This window comes from Centruroides vittatus, unplaced genomic scaffold (genome assembly GCF_030686945.1).
Source record: "Centruroides vittatus isolate TY-2023 unplaced genomic scaffold, ASM3068694v2 contig_1112, whole genome shotgun sequence".
In the NCBI taxonomy this organism is placed as follows: domain Eukaryota; kingdom Metazoa; phylum Arthropoda; class Arachnida; order Scorpiones; family Buthidae; genus Centruroides; species Centruroides vittatus.
This window is the reverse complement of record NW_027120714.1, coordinates 925,482-949,426: the sequence shown is the minus strand read 5'-3', so window position 1 is coordinate 949,426 and position 23,945 is coordinate 925,482. Positions and strand designations below refer to the sequence as shown.

At 29.0% G+C, this 23,945-nt stretch overlaps 2 protein-coding genes across 3 annotated transcripts in view; one reads left to right on the top strand and one right to left on the bottom strand.

The window, feature by feature from the left end:
* Positions 1 to 23,945, bottom strand: part of Pka-R1 (protein kinase, cAMP-dependent, regulatory subunit type 1) — a 69,394-nt gene that overhangs the window by 32,053 nt on the left and 13,396 nt on the right. The window contains exon 1 of one of the 2 annotated variants that reach the window (XM_067272441.1): positions 20,805 to 20,989. The exons of the other annotated variant lie outside the window; for it this stretch is intronic. Within the exon in view, the coding sequence (XP_067128542.1) occupies positions 20,805 to 20,969 (165 nt within the window). The 5' untranslated portion in view covers positions 20,970 to 20,989. Of the gene's footprint in view, positions 1 to 20,804; positions 20,990 to 23,945 lie in introns of those variants that run through there. 2 annotated transcript variants of the gene reach the window in all.
* The window catches only part of LOC136976845 (leukocyte receptor cluster member 8 homolog), a 58,687-nt gene continuing 56,148 nt past the window's right edge, over positions 21,407 to 23,945 (top strand). The window contains exon 1 of the mRNA XM_067272236.1: positions 21,407 to 21,597. Coding sequence (XP_067128337.1) covers positions 21,563 to 21,597 — 35 coding nt within the window. The 5' untranslated portion in view covers positions 21,407 to 21,562. The remainder of the gene's footprint in view (positions 21,598 to 23,945) is intronic.

The following is a 23,945-nucleotide window of genomic DNA, read 5'->3' as shown; positions in this document are numbered from 1 at the left end:
GTGAGAGTCGTGAAAAATATTTGGGGGGGGGGTCGCTGAAAAATTGATGCCAGATCAATTTTTTCAAATATTTTATAAATTTACTATGGATTCATGTTTAGAAATAATAGAAATAAAAAATATATAAAATAATTTTTACTTAAATAAATTGCACATATAAATAATAAAAATAATATAAATATTTAAATACGAGCCTAACCCCCTCCCTCCGGGATGTTTTTTGACACATACTTATTCTTCGGGTGTCCTTTAAAATTTTTTAGTGCATAAGGGGGGTTGCGGTCCAAAAAGTTTGAGAAACACTGATATATAGGTCTATAATTGCTGCAAAAACTGCAATGGCAGATTAAATGTGTGCAGTGCATAAAGGCTTTTTCACAATTTTTAAAGACTGTTAGTAACTTTAAACAAAGAAAAAACTGTTGATTGATTTTTAAGTGCAATCTAAAATCAATAGATAATCTAAGTGTTACTTGCAGGAATTACAGTTATAAGACCCATTTTCTAAAATAGAAAACATAAATTTCTTTGTTAAAGATATTTTATTTAGAAAGTAAATAAATAAAATTGTAAAAATGATTTATGATAGCAAATATAAATGCAATACAGTGGGTGATCAGTTAATGAACATAATCCGTTTCAAGATCTTGTTCGCGACCCGAATTGTTCATTAACTGATTATCAATTTACCACAGATCTTTAGGGAATTTTATTAATTCGTTCTAAACCAAAAAAATAAATAAAAAATTATATACTTTCTTACTATGTTTATTTTTATGTAATAATAAAAATACATATATACACAGTCTTTGCATTTTTATCAGTCATATTTTTTTTTCCATTTGTAAGATGTTAAAGAATCTGTCCAATGTCAATTGCTTTTCTCTCTTCTTCAGAATTTTTTGAAAGTAATTAATAGGATTGTTGTCGTAGAGATCCCCAAGCCTGTTAACCTCAACCTGATTTGGATACCATTTTAAGACCGTTGTTCTGACATTCTCCCACTCCTTCAAAAGATTTTTAATAGCAGATGTTGGCATTGATCCTCTTTCGTCTTCTTCTTTTTCAGAAAAAAATATCTTGCTGAGTTTCTTGGTGTTCTTCATTCAAGAGTTCTTGGAATTCTTCTGTTGCCAGATCAGTTTCAGGTTCCATTATGAGCTCTTCAATGTTATCTTCATTCACCTCTAATTCCAGATCTCTAGCAGTTGTCACAATTTCATCCATAATTTCAGGACATCATCTCCATCTCCTTAAATGCAGGAAGGATACAGCTTTTGCCACGCAGAATTCAACTGTTGTTGAGTGACTTCCAACCATGCCTTTTGAATGAGCCATATAGCTTCAAGAATATTAAATCTTTCTTTCCAAAGCGTTTTTAATGTCATCACTGAGGAGAACTGACATGCTTCAAAACAATTGAATTCTATCTCCTCGTGTGATGAATGTGGAGTATGTTTCTTCAGTTCTCCAAAAATTTCTCTAGCTTTCTCTTGAATAATAGTCATACTAGTTACATCTCTTTTCATTTCCCTTTCTATTATCCAAATTAAAAGCAATCTCTCCATTTTTTTCAGGGACAGCAGGCACATATTTGTTTCTCAGATGTGATTTTCGTTACTCCTTTAGTTGCTTGAGTCTTCTTGATTACAGTTTTCTTAGCTAAGATTGTGCCTACTGCAGACCTGTTCAAGCCATACTGCCTAGCAACATCAGACATCTTCTGCCCACTCTCTACCTTGGCTATTATCCCTTGCTTGGTTTTTATGATGAGTACGGTTCTTGACACTCCACTCTTTTTACGCTACATAATATTATCAATTCCTTTTTGAAATAAAAAGTTCAGAAAAGCACTCACAAAAATTCAGAGAACAGAAATCAACTAGCACATGAAAGAAATTATGTAAATGTGAGGCCTGAATGAAATTCAAAATTTTGGTATTAAAATGTAAAGAATGTAAAAATTCTATTCAAAAATTAAATTTTTGTAAAAACTTAAAATATACCCAACCTTATGTCAAGAAATCTAATTTTTCTTTCAGTTTAATTTTTTTCACGAATCTTGATATTTCATCCACAGAATCTAAATTTAAGCATGAAATTAAAAAAATCTATTGAAACAAACAGTAACTTCATTCTCAAAGATGTTTCACTATTTAAACATTCTATTTATTAAAAATTAAATTTAATAAACTGTGGCATTAATTAAAATTATTATTTCACCAAATCTTAATTTTTTTGCGAAATCATCTCAATTGCTTAATTTCATTTATTTTCATCAATACCCAACTCCACAATTCAAAGACACTTGTTTTTATTATTTTGTTTATAATTTTATGTTTTCTGATATTACATAGCAGAAGAATTAATAATTAATATTTATTTTTAAATGTTATTGGATATATTAATATCATTTCATCCTATTCAACTTCAACTCCTATTATACATGGTGTTTCATTTAACTCGAGACTGTGAAATATCTCGAGAAATATGCATCGTATAAAAAAATGTTTGAAACACACACTCAGTATTTTGGAGGAGGCAGTTTATGCTACAAAATTAAGCCCCCTCGCCACACCTGGGGAGGGGGCAACTTTGTAAATTCAAATTGAAACCCCAATTTTTCATAGCAGATTTGAATTCTACATGAAAAATTATATAGGTTTATAAAAAACAATTTTTCGAATCATAGTAGATGACACAGTAATTGGTGAAAATTGGTTTTTTTTTTTTTTAAACAGAAACCCCAAGTTTTATTGCATAATGATTCCAGACTGGAAGAAAAGTAACTCTGATGGCTGAACATAAATTTTGAATCATCTTAGATGGTGCTGCAATCAACAAAAAATATGTTAGCTTCATTTTTTCACGGGGAACCCCCAAAATTTTACAACATAATGATTCTACACTGAAGAAAAGTGTCCCCTTGCCTCTCATTTTCGGAATGGCCAATTGCAGCACCATCTACGATGATTCAAAAACCATGTTTGGCTATTAGAGTTACTTTTCTTCCAGTCCAGATTCATTATGCAATTAAACATGGTGTTCCCATTAAAAAAAAAAACTTAACTAATTTTAACTGATTATAGTGCCCTCTAGCATAAGTTGAAAAATTGTTTCAGATAAACCCTACATAATTTTTGACGTAGAATCCGAATCTTCTATGAAAATTGGGGTTTCCATTTGAATTTACAAAGTTGTCCTCCTCCCCAAGGGTAGTGAGGGGTCTAAATTTTGTGGCATAAACTGCCTCCTCCAAAATACTGAGGGTTTGTTTCAAATACTTTTTTGTACGATGCATGGCATATTTCTCGAGATATTTCACGGCCTCAAGTTAAATGAAACACTCTGTATACTTTTGCTGGTATCATCATTTCTCTTATAATTAAATTTACAGTAGAGCGTAAATGGGTAAATGTTAAACTATGGGTCGCAACCCCATTTGGGGTCGCTTAGCAAAATCTTGGGGTCGCAAGATTTTAATGCAAAATATTGAAAATAATTTGTGAGAGTTTGAAAATGTTCTTCTGCCATTCAACACCACATATTTATGTGAAATTACTTTTTCAACTTTGCCCAATATTCTCTTTTATTTATGTTATTGCAAAAAATGCAGTTTTGATGAAAAATAGGGTATATAATTTTTGTAACTATAATAAATACAATTTTACAACTTTTTGTGCAATTTTTAATTTTATATTTTTGTATGTTTTTAAACAAATTCTAAAACTATATTTTTTCATATGTATATATATTGTTACCTAATCAATAAATCATCACAAAATATTTATATATTTTTATTTTATATTTTTTTTGGGTCGCGAAAAAAATCACAATCATAAATGGGGTCGTGAATAAAAAAAGTTTAAGAAACCCTGCTCTACTGTAATAATAAAAAATAAGGTTAATGTTACCTTAGGTAACCAGATGGCGGCTCGTCTCTAATTCCAGCAAGGAAACAGTGGGATGCGTGTTCTAACCTAACCTATTCTAATAAATTACCATAATTATTAGCAACCAAATTATTAGAATAGGTTAGGTTAGGTTAGGTTAGAACGTGCATCCCACTGTTTCCTTGCTGGAATTAGAGACGAGCCGCCATTTTGGCCACCTAAGGTAACATTAACCAAAAATAATTATAGAAATTTCTCTATTTGTAAGAAAAGGTTCTGAAAGCTGTTTGCAACTCTGAAAGTCAATATTCTATATCTTACATAAAATTAGGTTTTATTGAACAGCATTAAAATGTTATCATTCCTAATCTATATATGTATAGTCACAGCAGAGAGGCAATTTTTAGTATAAATGCAGCTTTGAATGAGGCAGTTGGAACCTTAGCAGAACTGTAGACCATACCCATAAGTGTACAAAAGTAAAAGGAACTAATGGTCTATATGTGACGCTTTGTGAGATACAGCTGTTGGAATATCTGACCAGACCACGCTTGTTAAACAAGCGGTAGTAAATGTTTAATGCCAGACAAAGCAGACAGAGTGGCTTCCGACTGTACCCTGGAAGTAGTCGGTGAAATGCTGTTTCTCGTATTTTATGAGCTTTTAGTCATTTCTAGTCTACGGCATTGATATGGTCCCAACTGTCTCATTCAGAGCTGCATTTGTACCCAATTTTCTCCATCTTTCAAAATCATTTCTATTCTCAAAAAATTTATTCTACATATATATCCAACATCCGCCATTTACTTATTTTTCAAATAATCTCTCTTTTTGGTGCCATTCTTGTTATTAAGTTGTTCTTACTAGAACTTAAAACATTTTCATTGGTCAGAATATGATTTATAATGTTCATAATTAAACACAAGTACAACGATTACGCTTAAAAAAAAAAAAAAAATACTGTACTGTGATGGTTTAATCTAAAGCAGCCATTCATGACTGCTAATGCCATCTATTGGTGAAAAAATACAACTTTGTCCTGAGTCAATTTTGTTCATATTTATAAAGTCAGCAAGTAGAAACTTTGTAGGCACACGAGTTTCTGTAGTAAATATAATTAGTGTTAAATTCTATAAGGAATGTTGTTAAATTCTATTACTTAACTTTTATACATAATAATTTGTATAAAAAGTTAAGATTAATAAATAATACTGTTAAGAAAATAAATTGACTAAAGCAATTTGCTTTTAGTATGTGTTAATTATTATTGTATCAACATATTTCTTTGCAATTGCTATATTATATGAAAAGATGGATAATTACAATGAAAGATGTACATATTCAGTAAATGCTTTGCCAAGTTCAGCAATGAAAATCAGTTCATACCACTAGATACATATAACATCTAATAAGCAGTGCAGCAGAAAAATGAAAAAAATTTATAAAGTACACTCTAATTGTAAGCACACTGTCCATTGGAAGAAAATCAAGCTTATTGTAAACTGAAAAATGGCACATTTTATTCAGCATTATCACTGCTACCAAATATTTGGTAATCTACAAAAATGTATTTAAGACCACAGAGAAGGTAGAGAGACCAGGACCACCTAAGTTTGAAAGAACAGGATCTAACCCAAGCTCATAAACAATGACAAAGTTATCAGATTTATTTCATTAATGGTTACCCTTAAATAAAAATTTCAGAAGAAATAACTTGGTTGTTTTAATAATAATAGCAATTATTATTCAAATAAATTCAGTATAAATAGTGCCATCTAATAAGCAGCATATCTGCAATATGGTAAAAAAATATAGATCAACAATTCCCAACAGGGTCCATGATAGTTTGAGCAGGTTGATAAAACTTTGCAAATAAAAAAATTTTATTTAAAAATATTTAAAATTTTACACATTTTTTTTTTTGTTCTTAAATAAATGTTGGAAGATCTTTTAAAAATTGTGAGAAGCAATGACATATATATTTATATACAATATAATATTGTATAATATATAGTGTATAAAATATTGAAGGAGGTTGAATGAAAAACTTTTCTTAAAAGGGGCCGATACTTGAAAAGATTGTAACTCCTGATAACAGATAATGTGCAGTTTATCAGAATAAATATGGTATTTAATTTATTATTATTATTAATCTTTACACAAAGCAATCATCAAATTATAAAGTCAGATAATTGAATTAACCTTAGCATAATCCAAAAATAACATAACAGTTTAGGTTTATATCTAGCAATAAATTTAGGCTTTATTTATACTTAGTGTTGCCATCTTTACAAAATTGCTGACCCGGACGGCAGGTCAGATTTGTTTGAACAGTCAGTCAGTCAGTCGAGAAAGTTTAGGAGGCTGTACCATTGGCTTAGCCTTGGAAATGAAGAGAGAAGAAGAGTTGAAGGGAGAAAGAAGGAAAGAGGGAAGACGGGATAAGAATGACAGGATAGCAGGAAAATAGACCTATGAGCAGCCAGCACCAAGTCCTGTTTATTAATCCAAAATCAAAGAATACAGTGGGTAGGCGAGTGCCTAATATAAACAGTGAAAATGCTCGGTTTGTTCAAACAGAAGTTCCTGACACATGCGCATTGTCATTTTACAATGCGAAGAATAACATGCATGCTGGTTCTAAATCAGTTACAGTTAGGGACTAGGGACTTGTGTAGGAGTAACATACAAGCAAAAAAAAGCAGGATGCATGTCATACGTCAGCATAAACAGAGTAACATGGCAGAACGGTAGACGAGTTTCAGTGAGTGTGAGGTCTTTCGTTGTTCAAATGGTGTAAATTGATAACAATATTTGCAAGAACTTTGTTTCGTCGTAATTTCACAATTTCTACAAAATTCCCGGACAAAATTAATAGTTCACCCGGACAGTGAGTCAATTCCCGGACTGTCCGGGTGAAAACCGGACAGGTGGTAGGTTAGATGTACCAGTTTTGGCCAGTGTAGTACCAGTTCTGGCCAGAAAACAAATTTAACTTAAAAATATAATCACAAATGAAACAAACTTTTATTGTCAACTGTGTGAACAGTTAACAATAAAAGTTTGTTTTATTGGACAGATTTGAATATGTGGTGATTATATTTTTAAGTTAAATTTGTTTTCTGGCCAGAACTGGTACACTGGCCAAAACTGGTACATCTACCTTAACACTATTTATACTGTAAGTGTAAACATTTAAAAGAATTCATAAAGTGAAGATGCTGTATTTATACAATGCATTAGCTTCAATTTTCCAACACTTAATTTACATAAAGTATCATTAAGTAATAAAATAAATTAAAAGTAAGTTTTTCTAAAACTTTTTTCTGTAACAAGATATATATTTAATAATTAAATAGATTAAGAGTCACACACATATATATATTACATTGAAATGATGAATTTAGTGCCTTATTAAATTATAGAAAACAAATTTAATAATATTCTCCAAAGTTTAAAGATTAAATATTTTTTTATTTATTACAGAAAATGTAAAAGTATTTCTGTGAGATTATTTTTTACTCCTAATAATTCCCAATTAGTATAATAAGTTTTTTAAATGACAGAATGTTTTAATGCTACACTAGATAAATGTAAATTATCAGTCAACTTTATCACATTTATTTATTAAATAGGGTATGTTAATTAACTAATTAAATAGGCATTTTAATATATTCAAAGCTGACAAATTATCTTTAAAAGTTAAAGAAAATGAAAATCTGCGAATTTGATTTTTAAACTAAACTAAGTTGGCATAAGTTCTACTAACTCAGTGATACTTAAAAGATATCAGCGTAGTTTTTAAAATTTATTTATAAATTAATTTAAAAAAATAAAACTTTTTTAAAAGTATTTTTAACTTGATACAGTTAAACAAAATAACAAATATACAGAATTTCAGTCAATCGATTTTTTCTGTTGCCGTTTGTAATAAATGAATCTTTAGTTAAAATGGTGATGATATTTTTTACATTAAAAACGCATGTAAGAAACTAAAACAGCTTCACACTTTCATCATGTCCATGATGGAAGTATGAAGATGTTTTACACAATTTTACAGAAGTATAGCATCTAATAAAACATTGTCTCTGTACAGGAAGACTGTATGTTTCTGGTGATTGGACATGACAGAAATGTGAACACATTTTAGCTTCTACCACGTATTTTTAATGGATCTTTGACTCTCAAGAAGTATGAAATGCTTTGGCTAGTATCACATCTCCAAAATACAGCATAAGCAATATCACATGAGCTTTTCTTATTGTTAATATAAGTCACGTTTCATATCTTTGGCTAAATGACATGTACAGAACAAATTTTTATATCTTTTCACTTATTATGTTTTTTTTTTCCTCTATACATGTTTTAAGACGGTGTTTTTTTAATTATAATTTTTCTACTAATCTACCGTGTAATACAATTAAACAAATATTAACATTATAAAAAAATCAAATAATTTTTTATAATAACTTTTTGATTTGACTTTATGCTAATTTGTCTCGAAGATGATGATTACCATAAAAACAAATTTTAACAGAAAATGTGACACAGTCAAAACTATATTCTTATATGTATAAATAAATAATTTTCCTTATAAATATTTATAAGTTTAATCCATTAACTTATCTGTAATATGTATCATGTTTATTCAAAACAAATATATTTATATATTTTGTAATTTTTATCATTTTACTTGCAAATAATTATTTTATAACGTGTTACTTTTTCCTAAATATTCTGTGCTAAAATGGAAGATGCATCTTATATGCTATAAATACCATCCTTTGTTTCCTTAAGTTTCAGACATTATCAACTCTAATATGAACCAAATCAATTTTAAAATGTTTTTTATTGAACCAATATAGCTAAAAAATTGAGTGGAATGAGTCTTTCTCACTATTTAAGATTAAACCAAAAGCATAGAATTATATGATACAAGTATAAAATAGGATTCATTCATGTTTATTTCTAATTGGTTAGTATTTAACAAATAAGCAAAGCATCTCATACAACAAAGTTTCATTTTTATTGTTAAGTTTGTGGTTAATTTATTCATTATTTATGGAAGAAATTATTTCTTCAATAAAAAATGTACAATTAGTTTTATTATTATTAAAAATACCTTTACGGGTAATAATTAATGCCTAAACCTAAATGAGTAACATTTTCTTCTATAATAAAAAGTCCAGTCTTCAACATAAGTGAACCATCCCATAATTCCTTAAACAAATGAAAGCTAAATGTTTACACTTCATACTCATGCCTGATGAAAAACAAATTTGGTTGAGATTTTGTCAGAAAATAGATCATATTTGAATGATAATTGCATGCCTTTAAAGTGCATGGCTCTGGCCATCTCTTCACAAAAAAATGAAATTTGAATTTTACAAAATAAGGAAACAATTCAAAAAAATAAGATTAAAATTAAAATTTTGTGTTTAAAGTATTTTAATAATGGCGATTGAAGAGAGAAGAAATAATAATAATAAAATATTACAAGCCATAATCCATAATTCATTAGTTTATTATTTACTGCCAACCACATCATCTAATTCTGCGGTTAAAGTGTACCTAGGTAACCCCAACAGCTGCACTTCCAGAATCTCGATAGCATTTACAATTAGAAATGCAAAGTTTTAATTTTCGTGGGCCTGAAGACGCACATTCTAACCTAACCTAACCTATTTTAATAAATTACCAATAATTTGGTAATTTATTAAAATAGGTTAGGTTAGGTAATTTATTAGGGAATAGAATAGTTTAGGTTAGGTTAGAATGTGTTCCCTGATTCCAACAAACAGAAGAAAAGAATAATTGGTAATTTATTAGAACAGGTTAGGTTAGGTTAGAATGTGCGTACTCGGGCCCACGAAAATTAAAACTTTGCATTTCTAATTGTAAATACTATCAAGATTCTGGAAGTACAGCCGTTGGGGTTACCTAGGTACACTTTAACCAATTCTGCTAATGGAAGTTCAAATTTCTGCTATTTAAAACTAACTAAAAAATTTCATAAAATTCAAACTGCATTAACTCATAAAAGAATGACCAGTGCCACATGATCATCTTTCAATAAGACATATTTTGTAGCAAAACCTCTGCCAAATCTGTTTCCCATCAGATGTGACCTCTCCTGTAAGTACGAATTTAAAGAAATGAAATTACTACAAACTCTTACATACATTCATACCTGTTTTTGTGCGGTCTTTTTTTGTGCGATTTTTTATATGTGCAATGTGTTTTGTGCAATTATTTTTGTGCAATATACCAATTTGATTGAAATTCATATACCGCACGCAAAAAATCACACAAAACAAATCGCACAAATAAAAAATCGCACAAAAACAGGTTTGAGTGTATTTTATTCTATATACAGGCAGCCCTCTACTTACGAACATTCGACTTACAAACTTTCAAAATTACGAACAAAGCCGACAGATGGCGGGTTAAAGTGCAGTTGGTTGTTTTTTATGTATAGTCAAGTTTATTTTTGAAGTTTTACATTAAAACATTTACAGGACATTTGTAGTTGTTTTAAATGAGTAATTTCAATAAATAATGTACTGTACATGTGATTGATTTGAATTTATACTTCCCTTTAACAATCTTAATTCAACATTATTCAAGTAGCCTAAACATTACTTAATTGTAAAAACAACGTTGTATTCGAGTTTTTGCGCCAAACATTGTCTTTTCGAGTTACGAACTTTTCGACTTGCGAACGACTGCTACGAACGGATTAAGTTCGTAAGTAGAGGACTTACTGTAATTTCATACAAAATCCTAGAATTTGTTTTGTGTTATTTTTGAATAACAATCAAACTTTACATAATTTCATAGTTCAACCAGAAAATGTTTATAACGGGTCTTTTGAGAAAATTTTTTTTTATTATACCGGTAAGTTTCACAACACCTCTCTTTCTTTTTTTCTAGCAATTTCTTTAATGTAACTAACATTTTCAGCTATTTTAAATAGCCTTCTTCAGGTTAAATAAAAATAGAATGTCAGTTATAAAATAAATCAGAACAAATTTAAAAATCACAAAATCTCGATGTTTTAAATTTATGTTCCGATTTATTTTATAACTGACATTCTATTTTTATTTAACCTGAAGGCCATTCAAAATAACCGAGAAAAAAAAAAAGTGAAGTTGCTAGAGAAAAAAAAAAAAGGTGTTATCAAACTTATAATTATACAAAGTTCTAGTTTACTGTGCTTAGAATTATTATACTGGTAAGATTTAATTATTTTATAAAAATGAATTTATATTTTGAGACACCGTGAAATATTGATACTAGATACAGGACTTTTTCACATTTGCTTTATTTTCTGATGTACTTTACAGTGTACACCAATTATTCCAAATGCCGATATGCATTTTTAAATGTGACCAATATCATCAATGAATAAAAAAAAAGCACACTTATTTTGGTTGTTCAAGTGAACAACTCATTAATAAATCACCCCTGCTCTAAATCACTTAAAATAAACTGTCCTATTGGCTGGTTTCTGATTGGTCAGCAGTGATTGATTTTCATAAAGAAATATTTTTTTGTGATTTTTTTTGAGTTGGCTATAGAAAATTAAGCACTTTTTAAGAACTTTCAAGGATCTGTAAAGACTGTGGGAACCTAATGTGTTTAATTTAAAATAATTTTTACCAGTAAAATTCATTTAAACTGATGTGAATATTAAGCAGTATAGCCAAAAACTTGAACTGATACACCATATGATTAATCACAATAACTGGTAATTGCAGAGTTCACAATTACTTGTATTTAACGTGTAAATTATCATCTTTTTTTTTACTTAACTTGACTCATTATTTCTAGAATTGCAAGTCAATAATGACTTGAAAAATAGCCAATAACTTTTTTGCATTTTTTATAACCATTTTATCTCAATATGTAACACATCGTTGTCCCATTATTTTTATAAAGAATTTTGAAAATGAAATAAAATTAAGAAGTCAATTAAAGGTTTATCCTCTTTCAACAACTGCTTGACAGTTCTTCCGAAGTTGAAAATATCTCAACTTTTGATGAACTTTGGTTCATCAAAAGTTCATAAAAAGAAATCTAAGAATTGTTATTTTGGACTGCAAATGTAAGACACTATCAATTCTAAGATGTCTCTACTTTGATAAGTAAAATAGGCAAAAACACAAATCTTAGAATTGAGGAAATGAGTATAAGTTAAAAATAAAATATGTTTGTATATATATATGCAATTATATATATCTTCATTCTCTGGCAAGACAGCTGGGACCATGACACCACTGATAGGCTCATCTACACTTTCATTCTTAAGGTTGAAACTACTGTGATTCTTTGCCATTTTTACCTTGGTTACACCCTCACTCAGCTACTTACAGGACATGGCAACTTTAAGCAATACTTGCATAGATTTAACCTTGGGGACAATCCACAATGCGACTGTGGTATTCAGGAGGACCAAACACCACTTCACTTAGTTTTTCACTGCAATAGGTACAACCACATTAGGGATAGTTTAATGAGAGCTGCTGTTCTTGAAGATACAACTGGCCTTGCAATCTGCACCAACTCATTCACACACATACAACATTCCATCACCTATTTGCATTTATATCCCTTAGTGGGGGTCTTGAGAGCACTCACTCGAGGGGCACGGATGGCAATTAGCTTTTCCTTGCTTTGTTTCAACTGTCAGTATATAGCTGCCTTTAACTTTGTATTTTAACTCTTTTTTTTTTTTTTTTGTCTTCTTTTTATGTCTAAATTCGGTTAGTTCTAGTTGTAAGTTAGATTAGGGACTCTTAGCTTGGTTTCCGGTTAGGATATGATAGGTTAGGGTTTGTTAGCTTTAGTCGTCTGGTAAGGTTCGTCCTAGGTTATGATAGGTTAGTTTAGTTAGTGAGTAAATTAACATTTAAAAAATAATAATAATACATTAAAAAAATTTTGGGGTCTTGCTCGTTTCTCTCTGTCAGTCCGTTCATCTCATCTAGTTTGTCATTGTGTTTGTTTGCTTTTTGCACTGTCTGTCTAACTATTAAGTAGTATTAAGATTTGCAATTGCATTCAGTTTTATTAGTATTAAATAGATATAAGTCTTCCTACTAACAGCCACTTGGCACTAACTTCTACACTTAGCTATTTGTGGCAGCACTCAATTATTGGTGTTCACTACACTCAGGTTTTCTTTTAGATCCTTTGGAGGACTACAGCCTTGCAGCATAAAAACTGGACACCAACATCAAATATAGAGGGTACTGTAGCCATGTATGCCATTCAGAGGGATCCTACCTTTCTCTACTATCTATCTCCTCTCCCTCCTCCTTCTCCTCACCTTTTCCTTACCCTCTTCTCTGCTGGCTAAATGCTTCGTGTACGGCTGATGTCTTTCTTGTATGTATGTATGTATATATATGCAAACTACTATTAATTACATTCCACTTATATCCCAAAATCATTGGATACAATCCAGTATGCATCAAACAGTATGTCAAGAACTGTGATGTACTAAAATGCATTCCAATATTCACAGACAAGTACAATGATGCACATTACACTCATCAGGATGCAAATAAGTCCACCTCCATGTTTATATTATTAACATCACTTTTATTACTCATCTGTATTAACTCAAAGTTATTTTGACAAAATAAAACTGTAAATGCCAATGTAGTGCTGTTTGCTTCTGCCATCTTGTTAGATTGCCAATGTTCCAGTAAAAGCTTATTAAACCATTTGCCAGAGCATTGATTGTGGCTGATACAATGCCTACTGAAATGTACCAATTTATAATCCTATTAATTCATGTAGAAATTGTATATAAAATAACATACTAGAATGCTAAATAAAGAAAAAACCAAAAAAATATATAGAAAAATAAATTATAAATAGATAATTTTAACTTAATTCCTTTCAAATGAAAGATAATTGGCAATAAAAAAATTCATCGTATATTTTCCTATATGATGAATTTTTTATTAAAAGACAGTGCAATAAGAATTAATTTCAAAAATATTATATTGTATACATATAATTAGAACCATAATAAATAATTCTTAGATTATGTACTTGAAGTAAATAAATGTAAATTCACAAGTACAGCAGAACCTTGCTTAACGAGCATAATTTGTTCCAGAATCTTACTCGTAATACAAAATACTCGTTAAGCGAAACAATTTTTCCCATATAAATTAATATAAAATACAATAATGCATTCCATGCCATAAAAATACTCAAATATTTTATGTATAATGTTTATTCAAAGAAAATTATATAGTATACATTGTTAAGAAGTGTGAATCATCTTCATCTTTTCTTCTAGTGTGGAATGAACCAACCTGGAATGCAAATTCGATTTGCAGAAAACAAACAAAAATAAAATCACAGATAATATGTCTGATAAAGACGCCAAACAATATGCTTAATTCTTGGGCTATGTAAAGGCTATAATTAAATAACAGAAATTAATTAATTTGACTAGAGGTAGGCAGTTATGCTTCCATCTCATATTAAATTTAATAATTAAAAATAATAAATTTTTAATTTAGTCATTTCTAAAAGTTAATTTGGAATTGGTCATTAAATTTAATATGAGATGGCAGCATAACTGCCTACCTCTAGTCAAATTAATCAACTTCTAATATTTAATTATAGCCTTTATATAGCACAAGAATTTGGCATATCAATTGCATGTTTATTATATAACAGACTATGGTTGTTGTTGTTTATATGTAATATGTCTGAACACAAGTTTGGAAAAATGTGTGATCACAAGCGACACTAAGATGCTAGCGGAACAAGTGCTAAACACAGACTGATGGAGCATGCGCACAATCTGGGACTTCCCCTCTCCTCGTTACTTGTTATGTAAAATGTCGCTCGTTAAGCGAGTCATTTTTTTACAATTTGTTTTGTTCATTATGCGAATTACTCATTGTGCAAGGTGCTCATTAAGCGAGGTTCCACTGTAATATGAAAAATGTACAAAGCAAAACAGAAATGCCAAGAGTGGACAATTTCAAGCATTTCTGTTTTGTTTCGGAGTTTTCTAATGTTACTTATGAAGTTACATTTTTAGACAATAAACAAAATTTATAGCTATCAACAAGTTGAATAAAAAAGAATATAAGAAAATAATTGTTGTGGCATCTGTTAGATTTCAGCAATTTTTTCAAGACAACTATAAAAATATCAAAAACTTACTTATGCACATGAGTTAACAGTATTAACTTTTACAACTTTTTAAAATTTCTTTTGATTTAAAACAAAAAACATTCCAAAATACAGTATACTCCCAATTATCCAGGTAATGGACACACAGATAATGCAGAAACACAGATAATCCACAAGTCTGTTTATTGAAAGCTTATCAATTTTCCTTTTATTTAGTTTTTAATTTCATACTAAATTTAACATAATAGTTTATATATTATGAATGAAGTAAGTTTTGACAACCATAATTAACTAACTAATAAACTTTAGATTTGATCAAAATTGAATGAAACATTCAACATAAACAGAAAATTCAAAAAATTTATTAAACTCATGCCATGCAATTCACAATCAATTTCTTGTATTATTTATTAACTGAGAATAACAGGTTGCCAGCTAAATATCATCATAAAATGTCATTAATTTTATGACATTGATGATTTTTTTGATAAGAAAATGATTTGAAATATTTTCTTCAAACAATTTTACAACTTATTTAATGAAAAAAAAAAAAAATACAATATACACGTAAATAAATCTGCAGTGTTCAAGAATCAACTGCACTTAGTATACTTGTTAAATTATTTAATTTATTCTTTGAATTTCTGGAAATAGTTCAGGCACTCAACATAAAAAATAACAAGAGTTAACAGATTTTTTAAATTTTAATATTAATATTTGTATTCCTGATGTATATTTTATCAAGACATGAGAATGCACGAATAATCCACAAACCGGATAATTGACAGTATGCTGTAATTCTCAATTTCATAGGAATCAAATCATTAAAGAAACTAAGTATTAATTTATGAAGAGAGCAGTTCTAAAATGATTCTTTTTACAACTGTTATCGGGTATAACCCCATTGGCTTCGGACCACCCACGATTCTTTTTAAATATACTATTGTGAGTAAGAGTAATATTAAAGATTCTGTACTTCAGAAAAGATTTTCTAGTATTTTTGAAACACTAATAACTTCAGGAAAAGCATATTTTTTCATCATTTATTATTTTTTTTTTTACAATAGTATGTTTAAGATAATTTCTTATTTTTACATGTATACGAGGTGCAATCAAAAAGTTCTGGGACTGGTGACATGGTGCTACAATCAGACATCTGCTGAACTTGTGTGAACTAGAATGCATAACAGACATTGTTATTTAGATTAAATCCTGTTTTCATCAATTTGCAATTTTCATTGTGTGTGCATGAAATTTTGTTTCAAACTCAGCAAGACTGCAACAGAAAAGAAAGTGATTACAAGAGATGAAACATGGATTTACAGCTATTACTCTGTGACCAAACAACAATCAACTCAGTGGAAAAATCATGGCTCACCCAGACCAAAGAAAGCACATCAAGTGAGGAGCAATGAGCATGTTCATTGTTTTTTCAATAGAGAGGGAATTATTCTTTGAGAATTTCTTCCACAAGGTCAAAATGTGAATGTAAATCAAAATTTTTACACAATGTTTTAAGGTACAGTACCTGCATGAAAATGTCAGACAAAAAAAGACCAGATCTTTGGAAACCTCAAAACTGGTTGTTTTATCATGACAATGCCCCTGCTCAGAAGCTATCTGTATTCAACAGTTTCTCATCAAAAAATAAAATGATTGTGGTTCCCCCCCTCCTTATTCACCACTTGGCATCATGTGATTTTTTTTCGATTTCCATAGCTGAAAAAGTGCTGAAAGAACAGCAATTTAATAACATTTTGTCTCCAGGTACACAGAAAAAAAAATTTTCAGAGATTAGAGTTAATGCCAAGGTTATGTAGTGTTTAGAATGGACTCTAACCATTGATGAATATGGTTGGACATTTATGGATACTACTGCAGTTATCTTAGGTATTTTGTTATGTGATACCTGTTATCATTCATGTGTAGTTTATTTTCCCTTGAAAAATGTTATATAGATGACTGGCATGACTCTATTGTTAACAGGAAAAGTATGATGCACAGGAGCAAGACACTACTAATTTGAGATGGAGAGCATATAGTTTAAATTAAATAAATTAAAAATTGCAGCACAGCAATGTGACCATGTCACAATAAATAATAGCTCATTCTATGTAAGGTTGCCCAATGATAAGCATTAAAGACATCTGAAATGTTAGTGTGGAACATTAAATTTTCTGGAAAAAAAATGTGAAGTGTTTGGTATAGTGATTATCACACTGAAGATTTTATTTTGGGGAGCAGAGTTGAACAGAAAAAATTTTTAATGAGAATTCAATAAAATTTCCACCTTCTGTGACTACCAATTCATTAGTAGTATAGAAGACACTACACAATATAAATGAAAAAATAAACTTTAATAAAAAAAAAACTTTTTGGAAAATTTTAGTATTTGTTTTTTTTTCTTTGGAGGGTGTCAAGACCCATTGGCCTCCCAATTTTTTTTTTGTGATTTATGTTCTTTCCCTCTCTAAGAGTACTAAAGGACCATTATTGATTAACACTGTGATATAATAAATTTTAAAAAAAATTCTGAATTCAAAACACATCTAGCTTAAAAAAATATCACCTTATACAAAAAAAGATGATTATTTATTTGATTACATTATTTGATCTGATTATTTGTAAATATGGGTGACTTTTTTCTTACTTCATCCGACTTCGATATAATTGTTAATAATTGGAAACTGTGTAATATTTTCAAGTAAAATGAAGATTCTCAAGCTAATCCTACTACTATTATTAATCTCCAGAATTGAATCGAATCCAGGACCATTGCAGAAAACACCAACAAAGAGAGGCAGACCACCAATAAATTGTCTAAAGCAATCAACTAACAACACAATATCATTGGAATTAGAGACAAACCTTATCACGGACTATACTGAAATAAGAAGAACAGAGTTACCAACTCAGACAGGTGAGAAATCTAATTTAAACCCTTTGATAGAGCTAACAACTATGGAAACAACAAACATTTCAACTACAGACCTATGGTTGAAAATTGTAGAACTTAATACTGTCAGTAATGAAAGAATGACAAACAATTTTCATTTATCCGAGAGGAAATTAATGTATTATAGTTCATAGTGAAATAATTAATTTTAAAAAACAATTGCAATTTATTAACAAAAGAAATGAAAAGATTGAATTAGAACTAACCAAATTATGTAATGATAAAGAACTAATGCAATTTAAGATAGATACTTTGAATAATGGAATAAATAATAATAAATTAATGATATATGATTATGAAAATAAATTAACGAATGTAAATCATAAAGAATTATTAAATTTCTTCATGCATTCTCTAAAGATTATATGCAACGAAAACAAAGACATAAAACCTATCTATAGTATACCTTATTCTAAAATTAATATTAAATGTTTAACTCTGAAATCGGAACAACTGAGAAATAATATTTTAATGACATTTAGTAGATTGAAACAAAACAAATTACTGAGAGAGTGGCAACATGTAAATATGGCAGCCAACTGTTAAAAACTCACATGATAAAAGAAAATCACTATTACCTTATTATATTGATTTAAAAAAACGAGGAGTTCAACTCAAATTACGAGATGATTATCTGTTAATAAATCAGCAAAAAATTACATACAGTTTTATGCAAAATCAATTAGTATACACTGATGATTTTTTTTAGAATATACCCTACAAGAAAATTTAATAAATTAGAAACCATAATAAAAACAAAAGAAAATAATGAAACAAATAAGAATGAAAACCAGGGAAACGTACAACTAAAAATAACAAACTGGAACTGTCAAGGATTAATAAGGAAAACTACTAGTAACGACTTCTTATACTTATTAAGAAACACTGATATAGTGAGTATTACAGAAACCTGGATGACCTTTCCAATCGAAGATTTAATTAAAAATAATGAAGAATACAAAATTATATTATGTCTCTCTAGTTACTGTCTAGTTCCAGCTTATACTGTATCAATATTGGTAATATAAAAATTCATTATACTTGTTGATTATCCTTATGAATCCAATTATAAATCATATGTAATTAATGTAATATAATTAAATAAAATGAGTAACTATTTTGCATAGTTGCTATAAATGCAGAAATATATAAAAGTAAAAAAACTGTCTTCTTGATGTAAAAGAGATAAGCACAATATTGAGTTTAAAAAACAATTATTTTTTTTATTTTCATCTCTTCTAACATCAAAAAGAATTTTTTCTCCTATATAAGGTTGATGAGGGAAAGAGAAAATTTTCCACATGTCTAAAGAAAACCTAAGGTAAGGATGGCAAACCTTTTTGAGTCGTGCCGTATAGTAAGCACATACATCTTTAAAAATGTTTCCGTGCGCTGAAGTTTTAGACTTTAATTACAGATGATATTTAAGAAATGAAACAAATACACTTTAATTAGAATAAATATAAAGCTGATCGAAAAAGAGACGATCAGATGGTAAGCCGAAATCATACGATACATTATCTGCCAGGTGACTTATTCTGACGTGCCACAGGTTTGTCAACCCCGACCTAGGTAAGCAGATCGTATCATTTACAATCCAACCAGGGACACATTTCAAAATCAGTGAAAATGGTGTCTAAAACTTATTGAACTTAAATAAATTTTTAAAAATAACCTATTGATCTATAAACTGATTATATTATATCGATGCATTAATAAAATCACCATATTCAGACTGATTCTACAATCAAACATTAAAAACAGATAAAATTGGGAACATCCAGTCACCTTATCTAGGGCCAATAATGGTAACCCTATAAAATAAATGTTATTCTTACTAACTGAAAATAAGACTCTTTACTTCTTTTTATTAATAAAGAAACATTCTAGACATGTGTATTTTATTTGTTCAAAATAATAATAATGACTAAAGAGACCTACTCTAGCAGACCTCATTAGTCTTGCCACCTTTTCAGAATTGCTGACCCGGATGGCAGATCAGGTTTGTTCGAACAGAAGTCCCCGAAGCCTGTGCAATGTTATTTTATCATGCGAAGAATAACATGCATGCTAGTTCTAAACCAGTTAGGGACTTGTGTAGTAGGAGCAACTTAAATTATGAAATGAAATAACTTAGCAACTGAGCTTTAAAGAGCTGAGAAGCAAATAAAAAATAAAAAAGGTGGTAGGTTGCGACATACGTCCGCATAAGATGATGAATTAAGTTTCGGTGATATGGTGAGATGTGAAGTCTTTCGCTGTTAAAAATAAAGTAAATTTATAAAAATATTTGCTAGTGCTTTGTTTCATCGCAATTTCTACGAAATCCCGGACAAAATTAATAGTTAACCTGGACAATGAATTAAAAACCAGACAGGTGTCAACACTAGACCCCATACAAGCTCTCAATTGCCCAACTGTTAGGATTTATTTTGGTGTGGCTTAATATATTGCACTTATCGAAATATAACTAAAATGGTACAGCAATTATCCTTCTGAATTATTTCTGATAATTTAATAGATAAGCATATTAATTTTATTAAATATAGAGAACAAGCATTTTATTAATCGATATCACAAACATATTGGTACTATTTTATTAGGTCAAGTTTATATTTTATGTAACTGTAACGAGTGAGAATGTAAACAATACATCCTGTTTTATAGACGAATTCGATTTTTAATCGTAAATAACTACAAAGAATACAATTGTTTTTGATTTGTAATAGCATTTATTAACGATACGAACAAGATCTTATTGTCACGTTAAATCCAAAAATTCTCACCTTTTCTAATCTTTGAAAATAAGCCCTTAGAAAAGATATGGGATTTTCTGGTCGACTAACGCATAACTGAACAATACAATCTTTTAAAATTTGCTGAATATTATGTCGCTGAACGTACGCTTCACATTCTCTTAAACTTTGCTCTTCCTCGCTGTTCGACGCCATTTTTGATCGATGGCTTATCGTATATTATTTTAGTAAATAAACTCAATTACCACACTAATCGACGTTTGAAACAAAAATAATTATATTTTATTTAATAAATAATAATAATATGTTAATTTAATTGCAATCTTCCTTAAGTATTTTCGATTTAAAGTTAAAATTTTTTTTAATTTTTACATCGATTATTAAATTATTTATATATTAATTAATTTAATTCGAAATAAAATAATAAAACGTAAGAAATTTTCATATTAATTAACGATTTTGTTAATGACATTACCAGCATTCGTCTGTTTCCATTTTTATATTTTAAACTTAAACATTTTTTAAATTCACACTAAAATATTTTACATATTAATTTATTAAATTAAAAATCATGTAATAAAACGATATAATCTATAAAATTGATGAAAATTTTTATCGATGACATCATACGTACGTTCATCGGCACGTAAGTTGGACGACGTGAGCCATCTTTATTCTATCCGAGTCGTTTATTTGCGTGATTAATATTAAAAAAAGTGATTTGTTAATAAAATTACCGAAGCCGCGACAAGTAAAACTAATACATATTTAGTTAGTGCCAAACGGATATGGTTTCAGTTCAAGCCTACGAAATGGCACAATGGTACGTATCGTTCTCGATCGTCTGACTCAAATTTTATATCAAACGAAAAAAAGAAATCTGATAAATTTATCCATGTTTATTAATATTATTTTATCGTATTAAATGATTTTAAAACCACCGAATTTACAGAATTTTGCAATATCGATGCAAAAATGGTGTCAATCAGATTCGGTTTTGATACAGATTTTTGGGTACGAGGGAAAATGATCGATTAATTCCTACCAAATCGATTAGATTTGACGAAATTATAAATCGAAGTCAATAGCGAACTCCAAATTTACAGATGCCGGTTTTATTAATGGTTTAGATCTATATCTGCTAATGTAAGATTTACTTTTAAGTACTTTATACGTATGTAAACATATGAGTAAAATTAACTAAAAATAACTTCTACTAAAGATCGATTGGAAAGTTTGCGGTTGTAATCTCCAGATTGAATGATTATTTAGTTGTTTAGCTAACTAAATGAATAAGCTGTAACTTAGGGCCTGATGTTGGGAGTGGCTTCCTTCTCAAAGACAGTTTATAGTACACATTGACCATTACTTGGTGTGGGAAGAGGGCCCTCTTGTATGTTGTGGTGAGGTGTTGCGAGTCTGATTATTTGGATAAATTTGAATTTATTTTTTATTCCCAGTGCGGTTGGCTTTTTCGGCGTTGTGTCGGCAAACTGGAGTGACTCCTGCCAGGAATTGAATTTTTGTTACACAGATGATGATGTCTGTCTTATCTCCATAAGTGTACTTCGTTTGTTAACTTTTCACTTGTGTAAGCATTTATAGTTTATTTTCTTTTCTTTGTAATACTGCATTTATGTATTTCTGAACTGTATTATTCCTATTATGATTTACCAACAATACTTTTCTTGAAGCCTGTTTGCTTCACTTAAAAAGTTTATCCATTTCTTTAGAGAAATTGTGCTTCTAAAATAATATTGTTGGGAGATATGCAATGGATCTTCTAAGGTATAGTGCTGATTTTTGTCTATTAAGATACAAACTAAAATCCATGTCTAGATTGCAGGATTAATATAATAAATATGGTTTATATAGATGATAAGTTGTTTTGATGTTTCAGTACAATCAGTCCAACTGAAGTAGGCATCTGTACAATTGGCCGTGTCAATTAACAACTTTAAATGTTAAAAATGATGTATATATTTTGTTTTCTTATGCAATTTTGCCATTAATTTCTTTAGATTAGTCTGAATTTAGTAAAATATTAATAGTAATGAATAAGTCAATATAATAAATATATCATATATAGAAAGTAGCCATCTTTCTGAACTGTTCAACATCCCAAGAAAACTTGAGATTTGCCATATGGATCCAAAAAATTTGACCATGTATGTTATATGAATGAAATTGCAATTAAAAATTTTGAGATAACATAGTCTCATTTCTAACTATTTTATTAAATATTGAAATTTTCATTGTATACAATTAAAATTTCAAATATCATTTAATAAAAATGAATAATATAAATTTTAACAACCCAATGAAATCTTTTCATTGTTATTTCCATATTTCAGCTCATAAATTTTTAAATAACTGTAGAAATCTAGATCTTTAAAAATTAAAAAAATACTTAAATGCTAAAAATTTTGGCATACTTCATGTCATTCTTAAACCACCACAAAGGAAATAAATGGAAATAGAACAAAAAAAAAACATTTTTGATTGTAACATTGAGTAGAATAGAATTTTTTAAATTTAAATCAGAAATATTAAAAATTTTGTAAATTAGTTACACTTCACAAATTTTAAAAACTACAATTAAATAAACAATAGAATTTTTCAAAATATTCAATCATTTGATCTACAAAAGAAATGTTTACCATTATAACAATTTTTATAATATTAGTTATTTCATAAAGTACTGTAGATCAAGATCTTGTCCTTCATGTTTCTTTTTTATTATTGGATCTTCCATAATCTTTATTGGCATCTTTCTGAAATTTTTAAGATTATTTTTACCTTTTTCAAATTCACTGCTAGTATCTTAACCACAAGTCACCTTTGCCAATGTAGTTTTTTTTTTTTTTTCTTCCTTCTTTCATTACATTTAATTTATATTTTATTCTTCTTCTAAAATTTCTTGTTGATCCTACATAAAATTGGTCCTTTTCTTTAGCATTATCTGTAGTTTCTTTTTAATTTTTTTTACTCTTTAATAGACATATAAGAAGTCAAATTATTTTATGCATGACTGCACAGTTTTTTCTGCTAATAAGCCTGTCACTCCTAATTTCTTTACAAATAATTCTTAATTATATATGAAGAAATTTTTATTGAAAAAATTATTTTTATACTGTTTTAAAATTTTTGCATATGTTTTCTTTTTGTTTT